At 41.2% G+C, this 24,450-nt stretch overlaps 2 protein-coding genes across 4 annotated transcripts; both read right to left on the reverse strand.

Moving 5' to 3' along the window:
- Positions 1-7,382: 7,382 nt before the first annotated feature.
- gcnt4a (glucosaminyl (N-acetyl) transferase 4a) lies at positions 7,383-10,272 on the reverse strand. Of its 3 annotated transcripts, none has more exons than XM_086112545.1 (3): positions 10,028-10,272; positions 8,164-9,201; positions 7,383-8,074 (listed from the first exon to the last, which is right to left on the reverse strand). In XM_086112545.1, the coding sequence occupies exons 1-3, from the start codon at positions 10,090-10,092 to the stop codon at positions 7,996-7,998; spliced, it is 1,182 nt and encodes a 393-aa protein (XP_085968671.1). In that variant the 5' UTR covers positions 10,093-10,272; the 3' UTR covers positions 7,383-7,995. The 3 variants fall into 3 exon arrangements, with proteins under 3 accessions (XP_085968671.1, XP_085968670.1, XP_085968669.1); XM_086112544.1 differs by adding an exon at positions 9,543-9,694 and having other exon boundaries at positions 7,383-9,201; positions 10,028-10,267; XM_086112543.1 differs by having other exon boundaries at positions 7,383-9,201; positions 10,028-10,267.
- Positions 10,273-10,660: 388 nt separating this feature from the next.
- Positions 10,661-24,322, reverse strand: LOC147204625 (uncharacterized). The gene is made up of 13 exons (XM_086112540.1): positions 24,227-24,322; positions 22,718-22,821; positions 22,455-22,531; positions 21,751-21,894; positions 21,516-21,658; positions 21,186-21,345; positions 20,815-20,879; positions 18,252-18,339; positions 17,262-17,328; positions 15,212-15,444; positions 13,275-13,396; positions 11,310-11,427; positions 10,661-11,059 (listed from the first exon to the last, which is right to left on the reverse strand). The coding sequence occupies exons 2-13, from the start codon at positions 22,732-22,734 to the stop codon at positions 10,926-10,928; spliced, it is 1,368 nt and encodes a 455-aa protein (XP_085968666.1). The 5' UTR covers positions 22,735-22,821; positions 24,227-24,322; the 3' UTR covers positions 10,661-10,925.
- Between the last annotated feature and the right edge of the window lie 128 nt (positions 24,323-24,450).

Raw genomic sequence — 24,450 nt, forward strand, 5'->3', positions numbered from 1 at the left:
CTCCAGCACCCTATCTCACCCTATATCTATTGATCCTCACCCAGCGAGCCGAGTGAGGATCAAGCGGATCGGAAAATGGATTAACATCATCGGGCTCACACATTTTTTGGCCTAAAACTGGGCATTCAAAAATCAGGGAACAAGCCTTAAATCACTTCCAATTTTTGTATGTGTTCGTGGGGTGGCGGCCAGGGGCGCGGGAGTATTCCTGCAGGCATCATTTCTAAGTCCCAAACTATAAAATAAGTACGGGACATTACAGTGGGCCTATAAACAGATTTTGTATTTTGCACTTGGACTTGCACTGTCAATCCAGCCCAAGTGTGACTGGTTAATGCCTAATAATTTTAAATATACATACTCCACCAAGATTTGGGGTGTACTTTATGTCCTATGCCTTTGTGTTTAACGTGACTACTTGATTGTTGTCAAGAACGAGGGGTGTGAATGATCAAATGTGACACATTTCAAAAGAATGTACTGTTCTGGCAAGGGAGGAGTAGGTCAAATTATCAATAGACGGTACTCAGTTTTTTTCAGTCAGTTCGCTCATCCAGTGAGGTGTTGGTTGCAACCAAAGGCTGTCTGCACAGACAAGGCCCCCCCATTATGCTTTGACAGCAGTGGTTCACGGGCAGTTTCTATTTTGGTCATCACTTACAAAGTTTGCTATTCTTGCGAATGAATACATGACGTTCATATCTCGTATGGCTGCTGAGTGTGAGAGCTTAACCAACGATTTATATTCTAAGTTCTTGTCCTCGCAGGGGGTCATGGTGGGCAAGCTGCAGCCTATCCCTGCTTTTTTTTTTTTTGGGCGAAACTGCGCCCAAGACTGGTTGCCCGTCAATTGAAGGGCACTGATACAAATAAGCCTTCAGATTTTCCCACCTATGGGCTATTTCGAGACATCAACATGTGATCGAAATCCGAGTTGGTGCTGGTGTCGCGGTACACTCGCCTGACTTGTGTACGGGCATCGTGGGATTGATTGCCACTCAGTGATGGTGTGAATGTGGGTGTGAATGGGTGTCTGTCTCTTGATGTGCCTTGCGGATGACCGGCAACCAGTTCAGGGTGTAGTCCGCCTTTTGCCCGAAGTGAGCAGGGAGAGGCTCCGGCACCCTTCCGCGACCCCATTCAGGATAATCCATGATGGAAATGGATCAATGGATGATTGAAATCTGTGAGTAAGCCCGAGTACCCGAAGAAAACCCAAGCAATAAAAGTGATACGGAGTTAATAATTATTTTGACAAAAAATAAACAAAAAGACAGTGGGAGCCAACTGCCATCTACAGGAAGCGAATGTGTTTGGTGACTGTCCCACTTTGCCCAATGGAAACAGACTACAAAGGCCAAAAGTTAAAATAAAGTCCTCAACCTGTATATTCATTCATCCAATGGACTCTAGATGGATTACAACATTCTTATAAACTTGTTCTAAAACTGCCACTGGTAATAAGGGGAGATAATGGCTCTTTAATGAAGTTAAATCATAAATGTATCAACATGGAACGACTTTATCAAGTTGGAAAAGAGAAAGAAAACGGCTTGAAACTTTTCAAATACCAGACTGCAACGAATGAATGAAGGTTATTGTTCATTTTATACCTGCAGAAAATGAGAGTGGACTGGGGGCAGAGAGGAAGAAGTGGAGGGGATTCAGATTTCACCTGCCTTCCTTAAGCCGCCCCCCCTCCATGAATTGAGTTTATTGTGAGGAGCAGGCAAAAATAGACAGGCTAACGGGAAGGTCGGTGGTGTCGAGGTTCATAATGTCTAATAAAATGATTCATTTTGTGATGTCAACGTTTATTTCAGTGTCTTTTATTTGACGAGTGATGACATATGAATAGTATGGTAGAGAGGATGCAACACCTCAATGGACACTACTGGGTTTTTTTTTTTCCCCAATCACATTCATAATTTCTGCGATTGGCCGGCAACCGATTCAGGGTGTCCCCCGCCTACTGCCCGAAGACAGCTGGGATAGGCTCCAGCACCCCCCGCGACCCTAGTGAGGATCAAGCGGTTCGGAAAATGGATGGATGGATGGACATTCATAATTTATCATTGACATTCATTAGGCCCCGAAGTCAGGTAGCAATGTCACAGACTATGATTGCTTCTGCAGAGAGTATAGTTCCAGTCCCCTGATGCAACCTGGCCCACAAAGCTGGAAGTCCCCGAAGAGAAATTCAGTTATGTTCTAAGACGTGACAATCAAGAGGATCAATTTGGATTTTGTTCTGTCCTGGCTCATAAGGAGGAATATAGCAAATCACTAAAGTAAGAACAGGACAGTGTTTATTGCAACGAGCCATACAAAAGGACAAAGAAAATCATGGAGAGGTGCTGGGTTGCCATGTGGCTGCTGCCAGGTCTGAGAGAAGGTGGGAGGTGCCTGGGAGGGCTTGAACAGCTTTAGGATGGGCACCAGTCGTTTGGCCGTTGAAGTTGCAATTGGAATATATTTCTACTTTTAGATTTAATACTGCCATGGCTCAAAAGGTTACACTTGAAATCCTTGTCGACTTTTCTTCTGGCTCAGATGGATGTATTCCCCCCTCAAATGCTTTTTTGTAATTGTGAATATTGCTGCTGTGAAAATCTAATTTCCATCACAGGATGAATACATGATTGATGCACCTTTGTGCCTGGTACACACTAAAGGCCCAATTTTGATAGACTGGTGACCGTGAACACTTAATTTTCATGCTGCCCCAAGTCTAGTCGACTTTATTTATGGCCTTGGTGTGCTACGCTCGGCGATCGATAGATACCTTGCCCCTGACTCATCTGATAATTTTGTAAGAAGTATGCGCTCGGCAGAAAAACACCAAAATGTTCGCGCCGGGGCAATGGTCTAGTTCAGGGGTGGACAACCAGTCACAGACTAAGAGCCAATTTCTTTACTGTGTTCCTGTAAAGAGCCACATGGCACACGTGCGCGCGCGCGCGCACACACACACACACACACACACACAAGCTGCAGTAGTTACTTACTACTTGGGTCAGCTTGCTACATATTTGACCCTAAGAACGACTTTTGAAGCGACGAACTTCCCGTCATCGACCCGATTGCGCACACGCATGCATACACACACACACACACACACACACACCAGTGTGTGTCCAAGAACTGGCAACCCGAGGCCAAGGCCAAGGACTTGATAAATTTTCCGAGGCCAAGGCCAAGGACCAAGGACTTGCCTCCAAGGCCAGGGACCAAGGACTGATTTTGAAGCTGAGACCTAGCCGAGGACATGTATAAAACAATGCTATCATACCACTTGGCAGATCTTCATGATTTGCAACACCCCTCCATCATAACCCCTTGCACTCCCTAACGCTTGAATGAAGTGTTTTTATTCAAAGAGTAGAACAGTTAGGGTACGTGTTATTTATACTGAGAACAAAAAAGCATATGATATACATTTATGAATTAATGTTTTAGTGCAGTAGTTTCTTAATGTGAAGTAAATCAACACTCAACAGGCATGACATGGCACGAAAGACAAGTTGAGAAATGACTTTGCATAGAAGTCAATCACTGAGTGCAGAAAAAGCGGTAATATCTGCAGTGATAATTTTACAGTTTACCGGCAGCGAGTCCCAGGGACTCGCTGATCAGAAAAGTATGAGTCCCATTATGCATTGAGAGAGTCCCAAATTTCGAATTCTGAAATGGTCTACTTAATAAATTGCATATGATAATAACACAAACAACAACATATACATACAATTATAAACAAATGTTGCAAAAATTTAAATAATTTAGGAGCAGTGCTGAGGATTTCGGCTCTTTGAAGTGAACAATGAGTCGTTTTTAGACGAAAAAAACGACCATGTAGAGTAAGGTGTTTTTAGCCCAAAAAACCCCCGACCGTGTATAGTAAGGCGTTTTTAGATGAAAAACCCCCACCATGTATAGGAAGGCGTTTTTCGATGAAAAAAACGACCATGAATAGTAAGGCGTTTTAACAAAAAAAAAAAAAACGACCATGTATAGTAAGGCATTTTTAGACGAAAAAAACGACCATGTGTAAGGCGTTTTTCGACGAAAAAAACGACCATGAATAGTAAAGTGTTTTGAGCCGAAAAAAACGACCATGAATAAATAGTAAGGCGTTTTAACAAAAAAAAAAAAAAAAAACGACCATGTATAGTAAGGCGTTTTTAGCCGAAAAAAACGACCATGTATAGTAAGGCGTTTTTAGCCCCAAAAAAACGACCATGTATAGTAAGGCGTTTTTAGCCCAAAAAAAAAAAACACCATGTATAGTAAGGAATTTTTAGCGTCAAAAACGACCATGTATAGTAAGGCATTTTTGGCCGAAAAAAACCCGACCATGTATATAGTAAGGCATTTTTTGCCCCAAAAAAACGACCATGTATAGTAAGGCGTTTTTGGCCGAAAAAAACCCGACCATGTATAGAAAGGCGTTTTTAGCCGAAAAAAACGACCATGTATAGCACGGCGTTCTTAGCCGGAAAAAAAAAACGACCATGTATAGTAAGGCATTTTTAGCCCCCAAAAAACGACCATGTACAGTAAGGCATTTTTAGCCGAAAAAAAAGGACCACGTATCGTAAGGCGTTTTTAGCCGAAAAAAAAAGGACCACGTATCGTAAGGCGCTTTTAGCCTAAAAAAAATGACCATGTATAGTAAGCTGTTTTTAGCCGAAAAAAACGACCATGTATAGCAAGGCGTTTTAACCCGAAAAAAAACGACCATGTATAGTAAGGCGTTTTTAGCCGAAAAAAACGACCATGTTTAGTAAGGCGTTTTTAGCCGAAAAAAACGACCATGTTTAGTAAGGCGTTTTTAGCCAAAAAACATGACCATTTGTAGTAAGGCGTTTTTAGCTGAAAAAAAACGACCATGTTTAGTAAGGCTTTTTTAGCCGAAAAAATACGGTGCAAATGGTTTTCTTGATTGGCTGTCAGCCGGGTGAGGGTGCCCCCTCCCCTCTGCCGATGGCCCGAAGACAGCAGAGGGAGGCTCCAGCACACACCCCCGACCTCGACCCTTGTGAGTACAAGGGGATGAGAAAATGGATGGGAGGGTGGACGTACAACACCCATGCCAGCAAGAAGAGAAAACGCAAGAGCGACAGGCCGGAGCTGGATTTGAACCCTGGACCTCTGCGTTCACACTCCAACGCTAACCAGTGGGCCACGGAGCCAGCCCAGCGTCACACTCAAATGTATAAATGAAAGCATAAAACACTTTTTAAAAATTAAAAAAAAGATCAACACAACACATTAAAAGTCATGATACTCTTAATTCTCTCTGTGTTGTCATTTCTTGCTCTTGTGCAGCTTTCTTGGCTTCGATCTTCTCCACCTGTTCCTGTCGGAGAAAGGGGATATGTCATCTGACCATCTCAATCACAACAGGACATTTCCTGAAATGTCATCAGCCATCTCAGTCACAACAGGATTTTTGCGTTTTTTTGCCCCAAAAAACGACCATGAATAGTAAAGTGTTTTGAGCCGAAAAAAAAACGACCATGAATAAATAGTAAGGCGTTTTAACCAAAAAAAAAAAAGACCATGTATAGTAAGGCTTTTTTAGCCTAAAAAAAGACCATGTATAGTAAGGCGTTTTTAGCCGAAAAAAACGACCTTGTATAGTAAGGCATTTTTAGCCCCAAAGAAACGACCATGTATAGTAAGGCGTTTTTAGCCGAAAAAAACGACCTTGTATAGTAAGGCGTTTTTAGCCGAAAAAAACGACCTTGTATCGTAAGGCGTTTTTAGCCGAAAAAAACGACCATGGATGGTAAGTCGTTTTTAGCCAAAAAAAACAACCATGGATGGTAAGGCGTTTTTAGCCTTTCAATGCTCAAGTTATCTATCCTTCACGGCCAAGCAAGGCAAGTCTGAAACTCTGAACAAGATGCACAAAATGAAGTCACATCCAGCCGTTTTGCTCTAGGCTGACATTGTATATGAAGTGTAATCACTTACTGTTTTCTTCCACGAGTGTTCAAATGAGCATCTCTTAAGCATGCATGAATGACGACATTTCCGGAATGACAGTGGCTGCAAAGGTGTGGGGAGGCTGCGCGAGGAATGGTGGCTGCAGCCAAACCCCTTTTGCCTGGGGGGCTAACTGCTGCCACTGTTCAAATTTCCACCAACCCGCAGCTTGTAGCATAGAATTAATGTGGCCCGTCAGTGCTGTTAACCACAGTAGAAAATATACATGTACCAAAAAAAAAAAATTCTGAACGCATTCCAGCTTTTTTATGGAGACTAACAAAGAAAAGGAAAGTGGAGAGAGAGAGAGAGAGAGAGAGAGAGAGAGCTGTTGCTTTAAGGACAAGTGGAAATGGACATTTTGTTCGTTGAAATATGAAATACGAGAAGAAATCCAATTCCAGAGTAAGGGATTCAGTATCAAGAGGCACTGCCTGACGAAACATGCAAACGACCGCAAGGTGACTGATGCTGTGGAAAATTCAAAGTGGAAGCGGAATGGTCTGCACCCACACATTTTCAGCTCAGCAAAATCTGGTCGGTTTTTTTTTTTGCAAATGGTTTGGACACCCCTGATATAGATGTTTATTAGATTTGTGAACATGTAAAGAAACGATCCATCCAGCCACCACTTTTCCAGACTGCCTAACCTCATCAGTGGGTGAGCCAGAACCTATCTCAGCTGATTTTGGGTAAGAGGCGGGGTACACCTTGAACAGGTCATCAGCCAATCGCAGGGCACATATTTGAGAAAGCAATTATTCACGTTCAAATCTGAGGACTATTAAGTCTTCTCTGAACCCAATGTGCATGTTTTATGAATGTGGGAGATAGCTGGTGTAGCCAGAGACAACCCACGGAAACACAGGGAGAACACTCCGCACAGGAAATATTGCAGCCCAGAATCAACCCCTTACCACAGTACCGTGTGGTGTATGTGCCAAACTCTCTTCCACCGTGCAGCCACAGTTTACCCATGTGCAGCTAAAATAGTAACATGTCTGTTCATGACACCCTGAAAAATGAAAATAATTCAGTATCAGAAGCAAATACTGTAACGTGAATTGTGATCACTTTCACTACTGCTGTTTGTCAAGATCGTCTTAGTACAGATTTGATAATCATGCTACTGCTCAGCACAGGGGTGAAACTATTCAATTGGCATACAAAACCCTGAAAAGAGCTGAATTTTCTGCTTGATTATCTAGTAGTGTCATCGTCTTTTTTTTTTTTTTTTTTTTACACAAATACAAAATATATTTGTTTTGGAAATCTTACCGACACTGATGGATTTTTTTTAGCATATAAAAAATGTTGAAATTAACTAACATCAAAGCGGAGCTTCCATCCTCCGATCTTTCTGTATGTGGCCCTTAGAAGAAAAGAAAAGATAAGATAAGATTACCTTTATTTGTCCCACACTGGGGAAATTTGCAGTCTACAGCAGCAAAATTGGGGGGGAGGGGGGAATAGAAAAGAAAAAAACAAAGTGTTGCATGCACAAAATAAATAAATGTTTCAGAAAAAGCGCTGTACACTGTATAGAATGCAATCTGTGTGGACATTGCAGTGAAATCTTCCTTGTAGAGAAAATCAACAATAATCTAATGCTGAAAACGTTTGCATATACAATCTGTGCAAACTCTTTCTATCAATCAACAGAACACGGATATGGCATTTTTTTTTTCTCGTTCAGAGATTAAGATTTCAATATTATACCCGAATATGACCCAATTGCATGTTTTTTACTGCCAAAAGGGGTGCAGAAGTACACACAGAAAGTTGCAATCGAAACTTTTCATTTTTGCAATAATTTCTGACAAGACATGACAATGACAAGTACCGGTACATTTTATAGTTACATATGTTTGAAAAGCTCCCGGCATGTTTCCACCAAGCTCTAAAGTTCAGTATAATTTTTTTTATGCGTCGTAGTGCTGCAGTTCCATCAGCTTCTCCTCCAAACAACTGATCAAGACGGGGTCAACTTTCGGGTCAAATTTGTTAGCAAACCAGTGACCATCGTTGAGGAGCCAGCGAAGTTCTGCAGCTCCATAGATGCAAACACTTCTCACATGCGTACCTGTGCAGGGTGGATATAAGTGTCCTTCTAAATAGCTCCATTTAACAAGTCGTGTCTTACTCTTTAAGTCTGTTATGTCTGGTTCTGACCTGGGAATGTGCCCTGGTACTCCTGGCATCCTGACAAGGGTGGCCCAGAAGTGTTCATCCGGTGAGTAAGTGTCTGCCGACCACGCCAGAAAGTCCATCACCACTTTGCTGCTGCTTATGTAATTCACAAACTGGCGCGAGAGGACAAAGTATGCACTCCCAATGAACACCATGATTCCATGTGGTGGAACATCTTTGGCAATTGCGGTTTTGACGGGAATACTGTGGTACTCATGCGGCACAGTCTTTAGCTCGTGGTGAAAGTTGAAGCGTTGTTTCTTTAGTTCGCTGGGGCGACTTGACTCAAGCATGTTACTGCCATTCAGCTGCCTAAGCTCCCTGACTAGTTCATTGTTGGACTTGAGAGGAAAGTCTTGGCCACAGAGATTGATCACATATTTCCACTTGACCTCTGACCGCAGGAGGTCAGAGAGGCAGTTGAGATCGGCGTTGAGCCTGCTGACATGGGCATATTTAACCGACTCCAGTTTTGAGGCAATGAACACACTTGGCACACAACGGGCAAGGTTCTCCATGGCCTTAATAAATGCCGGAGAAGACTTTTGGTCATAGTGAATGCAGTAGATGTTCTGTGGTGCATAGATGGCATGAAGAATGCGCTCCACCATGGGTGCATTTTTATGTACCACCAGGGAGTAAGCCAGCGGAAAGTTGTGCTCCAGCTCGGAAATCAGAACACCATTATAATGTCTTGTTTTCATAAAAGCTGGACAGTCTGAGGTCAGACTCACGGTGCTTTCATCATCCACTGGAACGAGAACTTTTTGTTTGATCTCAAGAGCTTTGCCTATTTCCACTGGGTCAAGCTCGTAGATAGCAGTGCAGTTGACATCATACGTGTGGCTGTGAATTCCAGATAGCCTGCCGGTAACTCCATGCGAGTCAATGTAGATGCTCTCCCCCACTGTCACTTTGAGGTAGACCAGCTTCAGGAAACACGTTGCCACCAGAGACACAAGAAACAGGAAGCACATGTGTCTCAATCTATGTATGGAGCAGCCACATTTTATTTTCATTCTAGAAAAAGTAAAAGAAAAAAAAAAAGCACACAAAGATAAGCATTTGAAAAATTCGATCTTTCAAGTGCCTGTTTGAGGACATGACATACAATACAGTACATGAAACGCAAATTCAATGTTTCATTATTTGCGTAAGTTTGTATATACTGTATAGTTTGTCGCCAGCATCCAAACTGCTTATTCTCACAGGAATCATGGGTGTGCTGGAACCTATCCCAGCTGTCTGAGGCCAGTAGGCGGGTACAACCATACACACTTACAATAATATCAAAGGACATTTTAGAGTGCACAATTAACCTATGATGCATGTTTTTGTAATGTGGGAGGAAACCCAAGTACCTGGAGAAAACCCATGCAGGCACGGGGACAACATGCAAATTCCAAACAGAAAGGCTGGAGCCCGGATTCCAACCCGCGACCTCTGCATTGTCAGGCAGATGCACTAACCAGTGCCGCCCGTGTGTGTGTGTTCAGTCTGTCAAGTGGGTTGCCTGCAGGGATTTTGAAAGTCCAGCAGGTGTCAGTGGTCAGCGACACAGTATCAACACAGTGTGTTATTGTGTCAACACGCTTAATGAGGCCTCATGGACCCATCACTAGTATGTAGGAATGAAGAAAAATGTTATTTTGCCATGTTGGTACTTTGTATTAATGGTAATGCTTTATCTTGTTTGTAAAGTGATTTCTTATAGCTGCAATTGTGAAAGTGCTCTCTGAAGTTGAGTTGAGTACTTTCACATGGGATGAACATGTCACATGGTAAGTCTCAGTGCCAGACAAACACATTTGTAAAATACTGAACAAAGGGAGTCTTGTTATGTTACCTTGAACGAGGTCTGTTGGTTTTACAGCACATTGGGAGGCGAACCAGCAGGAAAAAGGTCTCCATGTGTGAAGAAAGTTTCGACAGAAAAAGGGTGAGTGTGTGTCCTGTGTGCTATGTCTGAAGCTCCATCGTAGACTGGAGGCCGTTTTGGGCGGAGTGACGGAAGGTAGGAGGGGAAGGGAGTCGGAGTAGGTGGGGAAGGAGTCTCGGGAACAGCCCGCCCACTGGCTCTCACAACCACAGAACTGTGTCCGACACTATTACTACACATTCACTATGCTCTTACTACCTCAGCCGGTGAGAACCCAAGAGCCCTCCCCGCACAGAAACTGGGTTGGGTCATATGTGTCGGTGCATTTGCATTACATTTGTTTTTTGTTTGTGCTGCTATTTTTTAGATAATGTCATGGGTCAATCCAAGTGCAGGTTCATCCAGGTGTTTCAAATGATTAAACCTGCTAAAGTAAACCTTCCATTATCTTCAGCTGTGCATATCTATTATTTAGACCACCGATCCAAGTGACCATCATAGATGCGACTGTTCAGGCAAGATTCCAAAGCATTACGTATACCTGTGTAGGGCAAGCAATGAAAACGACATACCCATAATTCAGTTACGTTTTTTATTTATTCTATACATTTCTTTTTAGTGCATCATTCTGTTTGTAATATTTTTTGTAGCGTATTTAACTCCATGAAAGGATCCAAATAAACTGTGAAAACACATAGGATTACCTCAAAGAACTGATAACAAAATAGATGGAAAATGAAAGAGACAAAATGTCAAACCTAAAGCAATGGCATAACTTTATACCAAGAGGTGAGAAAACACATTAAAATTCATGCTTATTACACGAGGCACCTCAAACTCAATCTTAGAAGACCGTGGAGAGAGGTTACCATCCTAATCGTGGATCACCCTGCAAGAGGCTTTGCCAGTAGCTGTCAAGTATAGCATTTGGTATCAGTTCTTCATCAGCCACCAAATGAACTGTCCTAATTTTCATGATATGAGTCAGGCTGCTCCTCACTGCAAGACGAAAGATATGACACGAACACAGATTTACAAGAAAAGAGACAATTATAATGCCATCACTGGATATGGTCAAAGAACCTCCAGCGGGGCGAGGTAAGTTGCGTACTGAAATGCTCACTTCAATGTTTGTGAAATATTTGACAGTTTCATCAAATTATTTTGAGTTCCTCAAAAGGAAGTGACAAAGACAGGAAGTGAGTGGAGCAGTCAGAATGAAACATGTCAGCAGATTGGAACAACAGACCTGTGGTCAGTGTTTCCTGAGTAGAACGAGTGCTGTAATGACGGACAGCCATCTCAGAGCATCTGGAATCAGCCCTCTTATCGAGAGGGTAAGAGAAATTCTTTTCTGAGAACATCACCTAGTAAACGAGAGGAATAAATGACAAAAACACCTATTTACACCACAAAGTTTTTAAAACAAAATAAAACAACCTATTGATGAAAGACTAGAAAATAGGACACGTGAAACCCCAAGGCAGATCAAATGACATTTAGCCACACTGAGAACCAGGAAGCCTTCGACAGTGTTTCTAACACACACACACACACACACACACACACACACACACACACACACACACACACACACACACACACACACACACACACACACACACACACACACACACACACACACACACACACACACACACACACACAGGGGTTTTCCTCCGTTCAAAATGGCATGGCAGCGCCCTCCAGCTAATTTTTTGCCGCCCCCAGCCAGACCGATTCGTATCGCTCAACACAGCGTAAAGCTCCAGCTGTGCTAATGGAGGGATTGATATCCCTCTGCAGCAGCTTTGTATTTTAACTGCAGTTGCAGCATTGCGCCACTATGGATGCGCAATATCAACAGCAGTGCACAGGAAAGACCTGAAGCAATGGCTCATGTATTCCTTCACCAAGCTCCAGTACCCCTCCATGTCCTGCGCACACCCATGTCAAGTGCTGTCCCAAAACACTCCGGAAACTCAGGAGGTACGATAAATATCGCAAGGACGACGTCTTGTCAATAAATCTAATAACATAAAAAAAGAAAAAGAAAAAAAAAAGGACGGTCATGGGTATGATGGCGTTCTGAAAGCCAACAAAGACGACTGGGCTGTCAAGAAAGGACTAGTGCAAAGCTTTTGCCAGAGAGGAGCCAAGGGCTGAAACGATGTGATCTGATTTCACCATTGACATGGTGGATGCTTGACCACCAACCTTTTATTTAGCATCGTTGACTTTTGTGGGTGACAAAAACACTCACCACTTACACTGTCTTCTAAAACAGGAGGTGTAATGCTTCTTCATACTCTGGCAGAAGGAAATAAGGACACGAGCCTCACTTCTGATTTCATCCAAGCCAGACGGTGTTTATCCAAACTCTCTGGGAAGCTCGATACTAGCTGCAAACATCCACCATGCTGTCATCAATTGTATTCCCAGTTGACTCTTCTTTCCAAATCACTAAATGTGTGTCCCCGCTTCTACTTCAACCCTTAACCACGGCAACAATCATCTCATTACGCCCACCTACCGGCCAATACCAGCTGCTCTCAGCACTCTTTCCTCCACTAGCTTTCCCTACTGGCCGCCCACTATCAATACCACCCCCACCGGACAGTTTCTTCATTCAAACCATCACAGGCAGACATTTCCACCCCCTTCTCACAAACAAAGCGTTTTTCACGATGACAATCATGCGCATGTTAGCACTTCCCATACCTGCGATATTGACCGCACGTCCAGCTCAAACATTAATCTAGCCGTGCTGAACGTGCGCTCTCTTTTTAACACAACTTTTGTCATAAATCATAAACAATCTGGAAGGTATTCTTTTCTCAGAGATATGGCTTGGCAAAAATGCTCCAGTTGTTCTCACCAAGGCTTGCCAAACAAAATTTTCAAGGGTACAATTGGTGTACCGTTGAGGGTAAAAGTCCTGTGCCAAGCCATTGGACCCTTTTGGTACAAATTTAGAACGTTTTTTTTTTTTTTCTGACAGTGTAGATTATAATAAGTTATTTGAATAACTTCTAAACATGAATAAAATTTATAAATTTAACAGGTTTAGTACCAACTCACCTCCACCACAAGGGACTTATTTTTTTTCAATATTAATGCAAAAGGGGCTTAATTCAGTTCTTGGTGAGGCCAAGTATGATAAACAATTCTGAATGTCACAGTTAGGGAGAAACATTTGATTTCTCTCCATCACCTGGTAATGTCCAGATGTTGCAACATCATGTAGGGGGTTGAAACCATCATGGTTTGAAGCATTAACATCGGCTCCAGCATTCAATGGTTCACCAACCTCTTCCACATTAAGAGCTGTCCAGCCTGAAAAAAAATACGTTTTAACAAATTGCAGTTGAATTAATAAAAAAAATTAACAAAAACATCAGATATTAAAGATTAATACTTCAATGAGCAGCATTATCTTCAATTTTGAATGAGGTCTTTGACAGAAGCCGCATTTCCTCTCCTGCATGCAACCATTTCTTCCTTTGAATTTCTCTTGTGAAGTTGTCTCTTGCTGAAAGCTTTCTCATATTTTAAGACATTTTCTGCGAAAATGCCAACATTTTGAATCATAAAAATTAAAGTAGGCAGCACAGTGCATGACTGATTAGCACATCTGCCTCACAGTGCAGAGGTCCAGGGTTCGATTCTGGCCCCGGCCTTCCTTTGTTGAGTTTGCATGTTCTCCCCGTGCCTGCGTGGGTTTACTCTGGTTTCCTCTCACATTCCAGAAACATGCACCTTTGGTGAATTGAACGTGCTCAATTGTCCCTAGGTGTAAGTGTGTGAGCACAAATGGTTGTTTGTCTAGGTGTGCCGTGCTATTGGCTGGCAACCAGTTCAGGGTGTACCCCACCTGCTACCTCAAGACAGCTGAAATAGGCTCCAGCACGCCTGGGACCTTCGTGAGGATAAGCGGATCAGATAACGGATGGATGAATGAAAATTAAAGTTAGCAAAAACTATGTAAAAACACTTCAACGTATCGTAACAGGCGGACGTAATCTTTGTATAAATGACTACTTTTAGGGAGAAAATAACCTGCCATCTTGCTTGAGTTCTCAAACACTGCTTCAACTCAACTCAACTGTATTTATAGAGCACTTTCAAACAAAGTGCTGTACATGGAGCAATTTAACATCTACAATAAACAGGAAAAGAAATCGGTAATAAAGACGGTAGAAAGCACCGAACAGTAAAACCCTCGTTATTATTTCACAGTACTTTACATTGCAATTAAAGTGATACCTCAATTTACGAACTTACCTCAACTTTCAAATAGCATAACAATTTTATTCCGATGGTTTTCCTTTGTCTATTTTTTATTTTTTGGGGGTGAGGGGGGCACAAAAACAATCCAGGTAAACTTTTCTTTTTTGCCACGGTAATGATGGTAAGACAGCTTCTGTTAGAATTGTGATTGGAAAAAGCGTGCGTTTAGACGGACTTTCCGGCTCCACACTTAACAGCTTGCTGCTGCGCAGTTTCTTTTCTGTCTTTTTTTGTTTAAGTTCATAAAAAATGATAATTGTACCTCAAGGTTCCACTGTAAATATAATTGCACACTTACGTCACCAAAACCCGAAAATCATGTTCAATATGTCATTCAATATGCTAAAAAATGACTAATTTATTATGCTGTCATTGATAAATATAATACAAACACATCGCCAGCACCAGCCAACCACATTAAACGTCTGTGCTCAATCACTTACACCTACAGACAATTTAGCGTTCAATCAACCTACCATGCAAGTTGTTGGAATGTGGGAGGAAACCGGTATACCCGGAGAAAACACGCAGGCACGAGGGAAAACATGCAAACTCCACACAAGAGGCCGGAGCCCCGAATCGAACCCAGGACTTGTGCATTTTGAGGCGGAAGTGCTAACCAATCATCCCCCGAGCCACTGCTTCGTTTTTCCAACACTTTTAATGAGTTAACATTGCAGAAAAGGCAGATGAAGTAGGGACAGACCAATAGTACTGTTTTGTGAAAAAATATAAAATTTGACACATTTGGAAATATGGATTTGATGCCCAACAGCGATGATATACAGTATATGTGCCGTGTGTATGTATGTATGTGCTGTAAACTGACATCTCAGATATGCCTGATTCGACATCACTTACCACTGTCTGCTTCACACTCTGACAAGTTTTTCTGCTCCGTCCCTGAAGGAGTCCTTCGTGGACTTTGCTCCATCCTATTTTCCTGCTCCTTGGTGATGGTTTCTAAAGCTAAATGATGTTTTTCCAAGCCTGCTATCATCCCTCTGCTTTCGATGGGCTCAATACCATGTAACAGGCTTATGGAGTCATCATCAGAAGTCTCATGTTCCTGATCGCAGATGTCACTTGTTTCTCTTCAAAAGAAAAATGTCAAATGTAACCCTTTTCTGAAACAATGCTTGTAATTATACTGTACATTTCCAAAAATCTCTGGTCTCTCCATTTTTTGTAACCCATAATCTCTTAATGGTCGAAGGGTCGTTAGCTGACTTAGGCCGAAACGCCTGTCAATCACAGGGCACATGTTGAGACAGACATCTTTACTGAGCTGAAACTGATTGCTGTTGTCCAACAATCGAAAGAAAATGATTTTTGACACTGAAAGAAAAAATCAAATATCAGTGTGAAATCGTGTGCCTCATGTGAACTCATGAGTTGATTGTGTTTCTTTCTCTTGGCCCCGCCTGAAGTCATGATCAAGAATGTGCTTGTGACCAAAGGGCTTGCCCTTGAGCAATGCACTTAACTCAGGTGCTACAGAGCTGCCTACTGCTGCAGTGTATTAAATTATTTTGGCATGTTCTGGATTAATCATGAACTCTTTGTGTAAAGCAGTGCACTTCAATTATTATCTATCCTTCCAACCCCAAACTCTCCACTGTGGCTACATGTAGTATTATTTGTCAACAAAATTGTCATTCTGGGTTCCTATAAGTTTCTTCAAGTTCAATTTAAGACAAACTTTTTTGCACTTTGGCCATGAGGAAAAAAGACATGAAATGAAATGAAAATCAAAGTAAAATTACAGCAAAAAAGAAATGAGAAAAGAAGAAAAAAGACATCTACATATACTGTGTGTATATATATATATATAATGCAACTATGTGAATGATTTTTAAAAAATTATGACGGCAGAAATAGTGAATTAGTGTGTTCCGGGTACCCTACCTCGTGAATGGTCCTTGTTGCTTTTTTTTTTTTAAAGAATGATTAATGACTGGAGAGAATTTTTATAGCTATTAACCCAAACCTCCAATCAATATTGTAAGTATGGCAAGACTCAAGAGCAGTAGAGAGTGTGGAGTGACTTATGATGCAGAACCACCTGCTTTTCTTGATTTATGATTGCTATACTTCTAGATATTTTGTACTTCCCGTGTGTAACGTGTAGTTTCCAGCTAAATCTGTCATCTATTGTCACCCCAAGGAATTTGTTTTCATGCACCCTATCAATGGCAAACCCATCGATTTCTAACGGTACCTGTGCATTTATACCATACTTTCCAAATAACAAAAAACGTGCCTTGCTCACATTTAAAGATAATTTGTTCCCATCAATTTATTCAATTCTTCATTGAGTTCAACCTATACTTTTTCCACATTATTGCCAGAGCAAAAAACATTTGTGTCATCTGCAAGAAGTACCAGTGACAGCAGCTTTGATACTTATTGTCTACCAGATATCATTAATGTCAAGAATAAAACTTTTGGCCCCAATACTGACCCCTAGGGGACGCCACAAGCAATGTCCAAACGTTTTGAGATAGTTTCCCAGCTTTACAAACTGGTGACATTTGTCCAAATAACTCGTGATCCCGTCTATTCCAATGCCTCTTCCACCAATTTTCTCCTGTTTATTTTATAATATTTTGTAATCAGTTGTGTCAAAAGCCTTCATGGGGTCAGTGAATATGTTAATTGTATGTTTATTATCAGTTGAGTCTGTTATTCCTTTTATGGATTCACTGAGTGCCTGTGATGTTGTTGATCTATTTGTCCCAAAACAGTCACAAGAAGATGCTTTGGGCAAATGACGGACAACTCGTTACCAATCAATGACAGGGTACGGTATAAAAACTGACCAGCGCACCAATAATAAAATACCATTTCAGCATTTGTGATGTGTCACTAAACCTGATAGTATAAATATGTTTCATTACATCACACTCACCCAATGGTACAACAAATACTGTTGACCGGGTCAAATATGGACCGGGTTTCCTTCTGTACATTTGGCCCTGGAAAACAAACAAATAGAACTTAAGCTGAAAAAATATTTTGATTCAGTGGAGTGCAAGAAATTGTCAAGGTGTGTGATTCGCACCACGTACAAAATCAGAATGTACCTAAAACCAAGATTACAGAGAATTTCTAAAATTATTCGTCAACGATTTTTTTCTTCATTTTTATGCTTAAACTTCTGTGTGGATTGTTTCACTGTGTTTAAATAATTACATGCACCACTTCATTGCTGTGAGAAATGCTTTAATGATCTGCCTTCAACATGTTGATAAAGAAAACATGAATATAATACAGCAACAATGAAACTATTCCAACAAAGTTATTAGAGTAAAATTCACCTGAATCATCGCAGAACCATATTCAACATGAAGCGATCCGATTTGCTAAACCATTAACCTCTTGCGATACATGCAGTGAAATCTGACAATAGAGGGACACTAATATTCCATGCTTATCGGTGTTTAGAGTTTTCTTTTGAAGAAATAATTAATTGACAACAAAGCCAACTTGCTCATAAAATGTGTGAAGGAATGTTTGCAAACCAGTATGGAATATGTCTGTTTTAAAACCTTTCAGTGGGGAAGACATAGGAATCGGCAGCTTCTACAATGCTTGGAGATAAGTGAAATTCTTGTGTGGCTTTCATGGCCCAGTCCACTGACTCATCAGAACTCTCTCCCAAGTAGTCAACAGTTTGGTCACTGTTTGTGTCCTCTTCTGTTGGAAAGCCCTGACACAAGCTAGCATCGCCCTGGGTCAAAAACAGCAGGCTTGCTGGGCGAGAAAGCTCATTGGGTTGTGAAGGTGCTAATGAGAGAGACACGTAATTCATATATGTGTTTCCACTAACTACTGTATTATTTGTCCAAATTATAGCACTACAAATCAAGAACTTCATTATACTTGCTATTATAATTACCCGTAGTCAATATCTTCTTCTGGTTCTTTTTTGAAGCTCCAGTCTTGTTGTGATTTGGTTGATAATCTCCATGTTGGACATCTTCTTCCTATCACAGACAATTGTTTTTTTTATAGAATACGTTCACAAGTCAGGTACATGTCTGACATTCAGGACCCTATTTACATTGAGAGGCGCACGTGCGCTCGGTATAAAACCTGGTACATCTTCATTTCGAGCCGTGGCAAGTTCAGTTTACTGTGGTTGGGAATTTAGCAGACCATTTTGGGCCTTGCTGGCTGTTGTGGCAGTCCAAGGGTGTTTTTTATTACACAAGCTGTGGCGCAGCTGGCAATTTGGCAACAGAAAGTCGACTACGCTTGTGCTTGGTGTGAAAACTGGTGCAGTCTCACTTTCATGGCTCGTTAAGTCTTGTTTACCGTGTTTGGGAATTTGGCAGATCACGTTGCTACTCGCTGGGCGATCCACCGCAGCGTGGTGACAGAAAGTAGATGACAATTTAGACGAGGAAAAAGCTTGTTCAAGTTGTGGCACATGAAATGCAATGTGATATTGGTGGATTTGATTGCGACGTTACGGGACGCAGATCTTCCAAAAAGTTCAATTACTTTTTCACTTAGGGACAGGTCGTTTTGGATTTTTTTAGACATTAGAAACTGCAATTTGTATTTCCCCGGGGTGGTCTCTGTGACATATTAAAATTGGTTTGATGAACTGAAACCTTTGCATGTGATAAAGATGTAAAGAACACTGAAATCAGGAAGGGGGCAAATATGACTTCATAGCACTGTATGTGGAAGTGACTCATCTAGATTGAGAGACAAACTTTGTATGCTTAGGCAGAGTTAAGTTTAGTCAGGGAGAAAAAGTTACTAGAGAGTCTTTGCCGCATGTATATTCTCTCGCACTTGTGTGTTTGTGTGTGTTGATATACAGTATATACTTTGTAATTCAAATAATCTGTAAACCATTTATTTCTTAGGGTTTTTAGTAAGATCAATTTGAAATGACATTCAAGACTGAAATCGTAGTTTCTGGTATATGTATGGTTTTGTGAAAGCGCTATATAAATCAGCATGTATTGTATTGTATTTAAAGGTAGCCTAATATCAAAATCCATTTGTCCCACTGCTTTATGCATATCATGTCTAGTCTGTGACATTGTTTAAATTGGAAATCTATGCAGTTTGTGGACTGCATGCAATAGGCGTTTAAAACACAAAAGGCAACCAAAAAAGCCTAGCAGATTTTGGTGTTATTACGATGTAGATACGCTACTGATTATTCAAGTACTTGCCCATTTTGTGGTTTGGCCAACTAATCCTGTCCAAGCACTGTCTAATCCCAGCTCATATTCTGTTATTAGGGGTATAGAAGCTAACGCTTGGGGAATTCTACTTCACAATGACAATTGGGGCCTTATTTTCGTTCTGGACGCGAGTCTTGTGCAAAGCGCAATCTAACTGTGTGCATGGGTGGAGTTTTCTTTCTTTTGGTATTTTGCTTGACTTTGAGCTGGTAGAACTGTGTAACAGGATAGTTGCACACCATTGTGGAATGGGAGGTAGTGTTTTCCTGGGTAATCCTTGCGGCATCCCTCATTTGCATCAAAATCAGGGCGGTAATGAGCACACGTGAAATTACGCCGCGCCTGCCGTTGCAGAAAATTAAATTCGACTGGTTGGAGTTTGTGCATAACATTGGCACGTAAACAACATCATCATCCCTTTCAGATAATGTAACTGTATGTGTATGATGTGGACAACAATTGGAGTACAGGTATTACACCTCCCAATTGTGTGTCCAGGTGTGACACACGTCCCTACCACCCAGCCCCAATAGTGTTGGAGGTGCTGCTAAAATATTTTTAAGATGATAATGATTATAATTCCTTCAATTGACTGATTATGACAAGAATTCAGCGGGATTGTCTCAAGCTGGTGTCATAGTTATGAATTGAATACCATGAGGTCCACCGTGCACATCCGCAGCGCGCAGAATCTGTCTGCCTGCACCTCGAAAAAATTGCGTTAGACAATCTGCGCTGCCAAATAGACCAGCCATTAGCCAGTTAAAAATGTAGTCAACTTTCTGTCACCAAATTGCGAGATGAACCGACCGGTATGCGCAGAACTAACACCCACTAAGGTGAAGCAGGTCTTCCAAATTCACAAACACGCTGAACTATGTCACTGCCGCGGCACGAAAATGCCAGTGCGCCCATTTTTTATGTAGAGAGCAGACTACTTACATTCTGTCACTAATTTATGAGGTACATAGGGGGCATGTTGTTTCATGCGCTGGGACAGCCAGACGGGCGCAACAGGCCTCAAACAGGCTACACTAGACTTGTGCTAACATGAACATACAGTTACGGCTGTTTTTATGCAGAGCGCACAGGTACCAGTCTACTAAAATAGGGCCCGAAGAGTCGACTTCAAACAATGAAAACATGACTTTTTTTCCCGGCAAATCTCTGTCCCACAAAATTATCAGCGTCACTTTACAACAACTTATTCATCAACAGTACAGTTGTTCGCAGTTTGTTATTGTGTCTACTCACATTTCCAAGCTGCACATCTCCACCAATTTCCGTTCCCACATCTTCATGTTGTTTGGTGTTCTCTCCTGCAAACACAAGGAAGAAATGTTGAAATACAGATGTTGAAAAACTTTGAAGCAATGTTCCCTGAAGCAATTAAATGTGTCATTTAATTTCTTTGCCCAAGCTTCCCTTGGCCAAGAAACAGCCACGGTCACGATGATGAATGAATATCTATCTATTCCTCTACATACATACATATTTCAATGAATATAAAAATATTGTATCTACAGTATATATATATATATATATACACACCGTTATACACGCTCTTAATCTGAACAATGGTCATTAAAAACAAAAACAAACAAACAAAAAGTCTGAAATCATACCTACTATTTCTCTTCCACTGTCAAAAGGCGGGTTGCTTTTAGGTTTTGTTTTAGCCACCTTGACTTGACGAGGACGCTTTCCAGTAGTGCCAAATGCAGTTTCTTTCTCCTTGGTTTTCAGCGGTGGTTTTGCGCCATGTTTCAGGAGCAGCTCCACTATCTGTCGTCAAACAAAATCAGCTGTTGCATTTACAGGAAATTGCAAACGAAAGTTTGTTTTCAGTGTTACTTTCGGTATGTAGTATTTTTAACTCATTCACTCCCAAAGACGTTTTTAAACGTCTTTTCAGACTTGGTCCAGAATTGGATGGTACTGAACGAGTTAAGTACCCTTTTATTGCCAAACGTGATGGCCTCATGCAAAGCTGTAACTTTCTTGTGGGTTGCAATGTTGACCAGAGCGCCAGCATTAATCAGACAACGACAAGCCTCATATTTATTACGGAGAGCAGCTTCATGCAGGGCTGTTCGTCCTGGGAACGAGAAAGGGACATATAACCATGACCAAGATAAAATAGAACAAAATGGACTGCTTTAAACAGTCTGACTTTACACTGCACCTTACCTGTATGGTCAGTCATGTTGACATTTGGTCTAAGCTTCAAAATGTCTTTCAGCAGTTGAATACCACCATTAAGTACGGCATTATGGAGAAGAGTTTCGCCAAAACGATTCCTCCGGTTCACATCTCGGTGTGTCAAAGCTGTGCCTGTGCATGTCATGTCAGTGGATTGGGAAGAAAAATTATCGAAGCAAATAACATTCATTCATTCATTATCCGAACCGGTTTATCCTCACTAGGGTCACGGGGGGCGCTGGAGCCTATCCCAACTGTCTTCGGGCAGTATGCAGGGGACACCCTGAATCGGTTGCCAGCCAATCGCACGGCACACAGAGACAAACAACCATCCACACCCACACTCACACCTCGGGGCAATTTAGAGTGTTCAATGAGCCTGCCATGCATGTTTTTGGAATGTGGAAGGAAACCGGAGTACCAGGAGAAAACCCACGCAGGCCTGGGGAGATCATGCAAACTCCACACAGGGAGGCCGGAGCTGGAATTGAATCCGGTACCTCTGCACTGTGAAGCAGACGTGCTAACCACTGGACTACCGGATCGCCCTAACAGCGTATATTTAGTCATTTTCATATCACATACTAAAATAGTTTGGGGAACTTTTGTGCTGTGTGTAATTACGTTATCAGGACAAAGGAAATGAAGAAACAGTCAATAACATACAAAGCACTTTGAGAGACCATGTATACCTGTTAAAGATTTCTTTGGTGCCGGGAGGATTTTCTTACTAGCACTAGCTCTTTTCTTTTCAGTCATTTGAATTTTTCTAAAAAAACAAACAAACAAACAAACAAAAAAAACATTTAAATCATTTAAAAATGGCAGATCATTCCTTCGCTTGATCTTGAGACATGGCATGACTCATAAGACAGTAAAATGTGTCATATTTACTAACCCCATTAAAAGACTGAAATTGACAAAAGACAATCTACTGACGATTACAAGCGCCTACCTTGCTTTTGTAGTCATGCTCCTTGCAGAATGTCGGCCACTTGAAGGAATGCCAGTGATATTTGTCAGATGATGGACCTCAGTTACTTGCTGATCTGGAGCAACCTTTGTGGAAATAAATTTAATTAAAGTCCCAGAACACTTTGCTATTTACACTTAAATGCAGGGGCGAAGGAGGGACTTTGGAACTCAGGGATCGATGACCATGCTTAGCTCCGTGTAACCCTAATATGGATAAACTCGAAAGAAAGTGGATGGACCCTGGATTGGTTCCAGACATCACAGGCCCTTTAATAAAAATATTTGATCTTGTTCCCTTGGTATAGAAAGGACAATGGTGCTAAATCAACCTTATCCAAGAGAACAGAGTGAAAGTTTAAAATCCAATTTGAGCAAATGATAGTGAAACAGCTCTAAGATGAATGACTCGAAAAACACATTGACTATGTTTACATGCTCAAATGAATTGAGTTACTGACATAGTTCAGTTTCTCTACATCATCACATCTCTCCGTGAAGTCTCCATTTAGATGCACTGGGTAACATTTTATCTATGGCCACCTACGACCATGTCTATAATATAAAGTGGTGACAATGCTCCCTTTCAGTTCATTTAGCTATGGATTTACAAGAAGGAAAAAAGGTTACTGGAGAGGGGGTTGATTAGGTCACCATACACATATACTGTACCTGTGATCATTTTTTCCCACATACAAAATTTGGGGGCATCTGCATCCACCTTTGCCTAATTTTGGACAGCCTGCAGTTCTATCATCATGAAAAATTTTATCTGCACTAGTTGCATGGTATTTTTAAGTAAAATTGATTTTAATGCCAATGGTTGCCATGAGGCGGGAACATGATAAGGCGGCAAAGTCGGCGAGAAAAAGCTTGCATTGGAAAAGACTTCTCGCCATCTGGAAAACCCACTTTTACACAAGACACAACATCCGGACGTACATATTTTGTTTTATGTAACACTGCTTGCTACTTCGTTGGTCAGGGAGCTTCCATGATTGGCTACATCTCATTTCATATCACAAGTTATCGTCAAGTCGGCTTTCAGTCCAAATGGTCGTATCCTGACATTTTTCTATTGATTAATAGCGGCTAAAAGTACTAATTAGTTACTAATAACTAGGACCAAGGTTATATATTCTCGTTTATGTGTTTACCAAACTTTGCAACGATACCAGCCATTTCAAAAATAGAATGAAAGTTAGAGACTTATGAAAGTTAGAATCTTAAGATTCATAGTTTTGTGTAAATTAATTAAAATGTAAACTCCAGACACATATATAATAGTACATATTTTTAAAAAGACACGAACGCTCTGTTTCCATGTCCAATGTATAAAAAAATGTAAAAACGTACAACTTACAGTGCAGACAAGCTAGCTTGCTAGCAAAATACAAATAGACAATTTTCACTCAGTTTTCGGCTATTCATCTTTAATCTGTTTTAACCACCTAGTGTATGGGAAATATGGGATATTATTAGCTAAAATTACCTGAAAAATTAACGGATTTGTCCTTCACCGAAGATCAAACTGCAAATCAAAACATCATGTCGATGTCGATGATGTCCACTAGGAGGACAATGTCGCCATCAAGTGGCGCGAAATCAATAGCTCAGACTCACTACGCATGGGCACAGGAAATCTACCGTCCAACCATCCAACAAAGCGTGTGATTTTTTTTCATTTACAGTACTCAACTTTTGAGTACAGTGAAT

This window comes from Hippocampus guttulatus, chromosome 5, assembly GCF_054856545.1.
Source record: "Hippocampus guttulatus isolate MCC_2025c chromosome 5, RoL_Hgut_1.0, whole genome shotgun sequence".
In the NCBI taxonomy this organism is placed as follows: Eukaryota; Metazoa; Chordata; class Actinopteri; order Syngnathiformes; family Syngnathidae; genus Hippocampus; species Hippocampus guttulatus.